Below are 8282 nucleotides of genomic sequence, written 5' to 3'. Positions count from 1 at the left end.
AGGGCAGTGAGCATGTTTGACCCCAGTTCAACCCAAATCAGATGGAGCTAAACTGATTTCAGACTGGATTGTAAATACTTCTTAATTTCCATATTGTAATGTTTTGAGTGCTTTTAAGTGAGCAGCAGTGTGTTGGTGGTGGCATGGTAAATAGCAATCTCAACAGAAAGAAATAGTTGGTGGAGTTGGTGCATTGTATTGGTTGGGTGAGTTTGCTCTATTACAACATCCACTTTAAGAAAACTTTGTAATGCCTTTCATCTCAATAAGCCTTAATAAAGCATGATATAAAAGTTTGATTCAATTCATTTTAACGAGCACCACCATTATGAGCCTGGATCAGTTGTCCTCCTCCACCCTTCATAATAAACTCTCTTTACAGATGTCCAGTGCAGTTTGTTTGTCATGTAAACTTTACCAAACATAGACTCAGGAAATTGACAGTTTTGTTTTGGTGTATGATCATGTTTAGTGGAAGAAATTTGAACACAGACCCAGGTGGAGCTTGAACTTCAATCATTGTTATTTCCTGGTTTTATCAGAATGAACGTTTCAAATGGAATAGTTTTTTTTTCCTTAAAAACAAATTGTGTCAGATGTCATTTCACTGGGAAATTTTATATATATATATATATATATATATATATATATATAAGAAAAATATATTATGTATTATATATTGCATTACTTCCAGACTGGTTGGAGCCTACTAGAGTAGGAGGAAACAAGAACGGTGGACATCATCTTCAAGGGTCGGAGGGTTGATTCCAGCTTGGACCAAGTTGTGTCATTGTGTCCTGAAGCAAGAAACTTCACTCATCTGTGTGAATGTGGTGTGTGTGAGTGTTTATGATGGTCGGAGGGGCAGATGGTGCAGATTGGCAGCCTCGCTTTCATCAGTCTGCCCCAGGCAGCTGTGTCTACAATAGTAGTTTACGACCATTAATTATGGAGTGAATGAATAATGACTAGAGTGCAGCATTTTGACAGGCTTGAAAAACATATTGCAGGGGTAAGGTTAAGCAAAGGAAATCCTAGTAGACCTCACACATGCCCTGCACGAGGTGTTTAATCCCCTCCTCTCTAAATGCCCAGGTGAAGAACTGAAAAATAGTTTTTTCCTACTCTCATTAGTCTTCTGAATAAACTATATTGTAAATGACATTGTCTTTTCCCGTGGCTGCTGCACCATATCGTCCCATTGGACTGATTTAACTGATGTCGTTTTTACCATGTTGTTTTTATTAGTATATCCTTGTCCCATCCATTGTTCTGTTTTGTCAATTATGAGGGTGTATGTACTTTTTGCTACCACTGTCTGTGAAACAATTGCCCCTTGGGGACCTACTAAAGTATTAAAATGTAAGCATTTTCAGCTTAAAATGAGACAGAACATGCAAGACTGAAAAAAGAAAAAAGATTGTCACAATTCTCATCTCACCCCAACAATCCACACTATATAACATTTTATTTCTGTACAACTACGTGACTGCCTGTCCCTTCGACCACTGTATTTTCTTTTAAGGTGACCGTTGGTTTGACTCTTGTGCAGATGCTGTCCCTCCGGGCCATACTATTTGTTGGTGCAGAGATATATTTGGGCTGTTCCGTGGCACTGATATCGTGGGTACGGGGGCTCTGAAGGGACAAAAAGAGACTGGGATTATTTATGTGTGCGTGTACAGGGCCGTGAGGTGGTACAGTGGGTTGGCACCAGTCAATGTTCCCAGAGAGGCAGTTTTATGTAAGACGTGACCGGGGAAAGGGTTTGAACTGAGTGGGTGAGAAGGTCTGTGGTCACAATAGTTGGTTGAATACAGCATTTGAATGGAGTCATGCTGTTTCTCTACAGATCCTAACCAACAAGTACACAATAGTAGCACTAGGATGGTGTTTTTTTATGTCTCAGCTTCAAGTAGTTTCTAGTATTGTGTCTAGTACCACTTCAAGTACTTTAGGATGAATTTGTTTACTTGTATAATGTGAATTACAACTGACATTGAACATCCGAGAGACATTCTTGGTGGTGTGAAATATACAAAAGGCATTTCATTCCAAGTACTTTCTGATAAGTTCTTGTGCACCTCCAAGGAAAATACAGTAGTAGGGTGGCAAAAATACGATCTAAATTTGAACTTTAGAACTATTTTTTGTAGGCCCTCCAGCTTGACCGTAACACTTTTTGGTTTTTCATGACTTCAATAATAAACATTTTTGTGTGAGACTAGACCCGGCTGTAGGTGTCATTGCTTCCGTCCTCGGCCAATCAGAACGATTTTTACAGCCAATGAAACAAAACTTATTTCTCCTTTGGCGATTATGCTAGGGGGATAATAATATGTAAAATGCTACTAAACTTTGGTTGTTTTTTTCTCTTCCACAGTTAGAAAACGTCATCCAGAGCAGTTTAAAGCCAGACATCTCAAACATCCAGTCTCACTCTGTTAACAACCAAACGGCGGTCATGTTGGAAATCGGCACAAACCTCCTCACGCACACCGCTGAGCAAACCAGGAAGCTCAACGTGGTAGAAGCCAAGGTAACACGCTTTTAAAGTTAGTATTAAGTTACATACACATTGCTTTATCTCTACAGTGATGCATATTTTTTATTTTGTTTTCCAGGTTCTGAACCACACATCTCGAATAGAAATCCAACTCCTGGAGAACTCTCTGTCCACAAACAAGTTGGAAAAGGAGCTGTTACTGCAGACCACAGAGATCAGCCAGCTCAGGGACAAGAACAGGTACAACTCATCAGGAAAGTCAGCAGTCATAATGCACTTAAACGCACAATTATAATCAAATTTAACTTGAATAAACTGTCCTTAAACAAGTGAATTTACTTAAATGTTTCGTACCTGATTTTTACTGTCTTAAAAACTGTTTTAAACCGTTTGCAGTTGTCCAAAATGAATCCCCATTTACCTTATACATTCCAAGCATCCTAATTATTCACCAAGATGAGTTTATAAGCACTTTCACAACTCTCAGAGACCAATGTAGAGTTTTGCTGTCACAGTAAAGCTAACAACAATGCAGACTTCCTGCTTATTGGACGATAAAACACTTTCTAATTAGATGCAGACTTATTTCAACCTCAAGAGCTGCTTATACAGTGCATCTGTACTGGGGCAAATAACATACATGTGACCTGCTTTATCTTAACAGACTGTAACCATGGTCAGGTGAAGTGGTGAAGTGGTTAATTTTTAGAGTGTTCAGTTTGTCCAGCAGCAGATATTGTCTTTTGTTTGTTGTGGCAGTTATTTGATTGTATTAGTAAAATAGATTTGATTATACATTTCAGAGAAAGACAGCTCTACACAATGAGATCGGTAAGCTTGGAACTTTGCAACACACAGTCTAATGCTTATTGAAACAAATGAAAGTCTCTGTAATGACTTCCTGCCCCATGAGATCTGATGTACATTGTCTTCAGATGAAACTGTTAGGACAGGTTAAAAGCTTGTGGTCCCAGTCTGTGGTGTCCTGCAGTGAGGTTGCAGTGCTGCCCGAATGACCCAGGGCAATGGCCTTTTGTAATTGTCACCAATTACACTAGACGTCATTCATTAAAAAAAAACAGCTTAAAATTCAAGCAGTTGAAGAGCAGAGCCAGAGACCAGACCAAGAATAAAGATGCACTGTGTAACTTTTTTGGTGAACTGCTTGTTTCCATGGCTATGTTTTGCCTGAAAGTGTCCATAAACATATTCATCCTGCATGTATTTAAGAAGGCGTTTTACTGCTAAGAATACCTTGAAAAATATACATTCTTAGTGTGACTAGGACTCCTCACAAATCTGACCAGTAACCTCACATGGTGGCATCGCCTGCTTGTCTCCGTGGAGATGCATGTCATGGCAGATGGCAAACTCTTTATCAGAAAAAGTTACATAGTACACATATTAAGTCATGTTGGACTACACTAGAATTCACTGAATTCCATCAAATGAAACAGTAGGAGAACAGCTAACATGATTAAAAAAAAATTGCAACTAAATAGTTTTAATAGTGAGTTGTGTTTATGGATTGCTATGCTGCACACAGTCTTAAGGGAGGGGTGCAGTAGATTTTTGTTAATCTTTCAATGTCACCAGAGCAACCAAATCTGGATTTAATTTTAGTCAGGAATATAGCTAAATGTTTAGACTGTTTTGTTATTCTTTGTGTTATTGGAATAAACTTAAGTAACCAAATCCACCTAGACACAGCGATAACATGCAAAAATAAGGAACCATTTAATAATCCATTAAATCAAAGTCAAAATGGATGAAAATGAGAGATTGTTTTATCTCTCTGGTTTTAGTCGTCTGGAGAGCAAGGTGGCACTGTTGGAGTCCCAGCAGAGAGGAGAGCTGGAGGACATGAGGCAGGAGAAGAACAGACTGCAGGTACTACCCTTTAAAGATATAATGTGCAAGAGCTTTTAATCATGTTAAAGGTGCATTGAGAGTGATGCTTGTATGTTTGGGTACTCTTTATACTTCACTTCTGCTATAAAGTTGCCATTGCTCTGATCTACCCCCATTTTTCCCATCACCGATACACGCCCACTGCTTTGTGCTTACTTCGTTGTCCAATTTATTTTATCAATTGGTGATGCACGTTGGCAGCGCTGTCCAGCCATTTTTGCACAAATGAAGAAAAAAAACTCTGCTGCTCTGTAGCGTGATCTGCCGCTATCCAAAAGAGTCCCAACAGCATGTGGCACACAGCAATTTTCAATTTTCCGTGGACATGCTTCTTTTCTTAAGTCATTTTATTGCGATTTAAAATGTCAAACATAATGATCACTGCTGGCATAGATTATAACAGTATAGCAGACACAAGCACAGTGTCTTCTTTAAGTACAGGATTATTTAAAATTACATGTGTGGGAAAGGTTAGACTATCATTACGTAATCTCTGCTTCTACGGATTAAGCCTACGTTTACTCAACAACTTTCAACCTGAATTTCAGGACTGTTACATTGGTCTTTGAAGATTACTGTCAAAGTTACATCCATATAATCTCAAGTGAGGATTTGTGAAATTTCCAAAACTCTGTGCCAAATATTTTCCATTCACTTGCAGAATATTGTAAACATTCAAAGGCCATTATTACCACTCATTTTTAAAGATTGATATAGGCCTATGTACATAACAATTGGCATTATGCATTTACATTACATTTATATAGTGATGGATACTCAAAGATGCTTTACACTGCATTATTCAGTCATAAATGTAGCCACAGCTGCCCTGACGCAGACTGACGGTAGCAAGGCTGCCAGTCTGCACCATCAGCCCCTCCAACCACATCCAGTCATGATCCCACCAAACTCATACTCGGCAACGTGTGTGACGTGTCTTGCTTGAGGACACTACAGCCACCGTAACAATGACCATTCTAGGCAAAGCAATAACATCTCCACGGAGACAAGCAGGCCCCCTAGAATTTACATAGTGTACATTTAAACAGTTTTTCAACATTTTCGACAATGACATGCCTTTGTCCTGTGCAGTCTGTTGTACGCTCTCAGATGGCAGCGATCGAGGCCTTGGAGAGACAGCTACGAGTGGCCAGCACCAACAACTCAGCTCTGCAGAGACAACAGGCCCAGCTCATGGAGTCTGTGCATACACTCATCAACATGGTCACCAGCACTGCATGTAAGACATCTCAAACTTTCAGCACGGAACACAAATATATCACTTATGCATTTCTTATTCTTTAAAGCACTTTGAGTTACTTTGTGTATGAAGAATTGTGCTATACAAATAAACTTGCCTTGCCTTTTCTATATAGTGAAAGGTTTGTGTATATTCATGTGTTTTTTTGGGTCAGACTGACAGACATGTCCTCTGCAAAAAAATTATAGAAAAATCTGGTTATATCTATAGTTTAGACCTCAACAGACAGACTATTTTGGAATGCATGTGATTCTTGTACTGGTTAATGAGTTCATATTTCAAATTCTATTCAGATTTCAAATCTTTTTCTCTGCCACCCTATATCTATCTTTGCCACATTAGTTTGTTTTGGGTTTTTTTTACACAATTTTCCTTGTTAAAACCTGCACACATATGAACTATCTGATAAAATCTGATTACTCACATCAGATTTTTGCGTGCATTTAAACATAGCAACAGAGAGAAAATGCAAACTTCTTTTTTTTAAGGCTGATTGTAAATGCCGTAATAACCAGAGTTGTCATAAGTATGGAAAATCAGATATTAATCGACGGTAAAACTAGTATCAAAACTAGATACTCATTTGAGCAGGTATCGATACTAAAAAATTCACGTTCACGGGCCAGAAATGAACTTTTCCTGAATAGCTTTACAATGATCTTGAACTGTGTCAGAACAAGTATAAGACCACATAGACTAGCATACGCCTCAAATGTCACTTATAAACTTAATGATGCTCCTTCTGTTCTCTCTCTAGCGCCCCCTGTCAGAAGCCATGTATGGAGAGACTGTGCAGATGTTTACAGAGCAGGACACTCCATCAGCGGACTGTACCACATCTATATCAGTAACAGGACACAGCCAGTACAAGTACAACAAGCACACTTCTCCACGTGTTACCATTTCATCTGACCAAACATGTCTTTATTTTATCATTTCATGCACTATTCTTCCTTCCGCAGGTGTTCTGTGACATGGATAGGGCTGGTGGGGGTTGGACAGTGTTCCAGAGGAGGAGTAATGGCAGCGTGGACTTCCAGAGGAGCTGGAGGGAGTACAAGATGGTGAGAGAAAGCCAATAAATACTGGGAATTTTAGGAAGGAATTTTAGGAAGGTTTTGAGTTGGACCTGTTTTATGCAGCTTCAAATACACAGTGCATTAGATGTTCCCATATGAACTGATAAATAACACAACTATACTGGGTTTTATATGTATGCTATGATAATTAGTGGTTCTTTGGAGGAGCGCGAAGTGTGAATGAAGACAAAAGACCTGTGTTGTATTTATTATTGTGTGATTTGAAATGAAAGGATAAAAAATAGTGCGCTGGGTTTGGGTGATTTAAAAAGTAAAAATATATATATATATATATATAAAATTCTATTTCCTTTCTATTTTTCATCCTTGTAATAGAATTAAACTCAGCTCAGTTTTCCTCACGCAAGAGTTCAGACGTTATAATCCACATCGCAAGGTGTAATCTGCAGTTCAGATCGCCATCTAGTGTTGGGGCGTTGAGCTGAGAATATTCACATGAATCCAGTGAGAGTGGACTCCATCCATAAAAAAAAAAAGACCAAAACCACAAATAAATATTTCATTCAAAATAAGCAACTGTGTTAGTATTATAATGTAACCCAATATGAAAACTGAGTTTATCAAAGTATAAACATACATAGAACAATACAATCATGGCATTAACCATCATCTGCTATCATTTAATGATGTTATAAATGAAAAGCACAAATATATATCCCAATACAATATAAAACTTCTACTACATTTAGGTGTTTACAAACTATGTATCTTTTTAATCATATTGTTTAAAATATGTATTAATAAAGACACGGGCTACTAATCAAGAGAGATAAATAACTGATGCTTGTTTGTGCAGGGTTTTGGAGAGCTGTTGGGGGAGCACTGGCTGGGTAATGAGGTCCTGCACCAGCTGACCTCACAGGGGCAGTACAGCCTCAGAGTGGAGCTACAGGACTGGGAGGGGAACACTGGGTACTCCCAGTATGACCGCTTCACACTGGCCAGCGAGAGGCAGCAGTACAGGTACACACTGTAAACTGCCAGTATATTCAAAGTACAACTGTTCTGGAAATGGTAATTACACTTGAGTGGTTCTTGTCAGATACGAATAAAGATCCATTCTGGTGGCTCCTGCTTGACATGTCATTGCTTTCCCTTGAATGTTCCACAGTACAGCATTATCTGGCTTTCATTGAATAATGGAATCTTATGATCTAATAACTGATAGTTTTTATGGTAAAAAATGCCTTAAAAAACATGAATTATTACTGTTAGTGGGGCTGCCTCCCAACACATCTATAACTTGACCCGGTGGCAACACTTGTTTGTCTCCATGGAGAGAGATACGTTTAATGCAATACTGTGAGAAATTGTAAGCAAATCAGTGATCTCTCCTTGGAGACAAGCAGGTGGCGGGCTTATAGTTACGAAAGTAACTGTTGGACATTCTAATTCAACCAATAAGTAAAAGTATTATTGTTATTTCAAAATCACATTGTGTGTAAATACTGTGTGATGAATTATTCTTTCAAATACTATTATTAACTTGTCGCTGAAGAATTTG

At 38.5% G+C, this 8282-nt stretch overlaps 1 protein-coding gene across 1 annotated transcript in view; it reads left to right on the top strand.

Annotated features, from left to right (window-relative positions):
- angpt4 (angiopoietin 4) overlaps window positions 1-8282 on the top strand; it is a 63278-nt gene that overhangs the window by 52288 nt on the left and 2708 nt on the right. The window contains exons 2-8 of the mRNA XM_055221695.1: window positions 2384-2539; window positions 2625-2746; window positions 4312-4396; window positions 5510-5657; window positions 6436-6548; window positions 6641-6742; window positions 7575-7741. Of these exons, the coding sequence (XP_055077670.1) occupies window positions 2384-2539; window positions 2625-2746; window positions 4312-4396; window positions 5510-5657; window positions 6436-6548; window positions 6641-6742; window positions 7575-7741 (893 nt within the window). The remainder of the gene's footprint in view (window positions 1-2383; window positions 2540-2624; window positions 2747-4311; window positions 4397-5509; window positions 5658-6435; window positions 6549-6640; window positions 6743-7574; window positions 7742-8282) is intronic.

The sequence above is a fragment of the Periophthalmus magnuspinnatus genome, chromosome 5 (assembly GCF_009829125.3).
Source record: "Periophthalmus magnuspinnatus isolate fPerMag1 chromosome 5, fPerMag1.2.pri, whole genome shotgun sequence".
NCBI classification, from domain to species: Eukaryota; Metazoa; Chordata; class Actinopteri; order Gobiiformes; family Gobiidae; genus Periophthalmus; species Periophthalmus magnuspinnatus.
The sequence above is the reverse complement of the archived record's forward strand: the minus strand, read 5'-3'. Positions and strand labels throughout refer to the sequence as shown.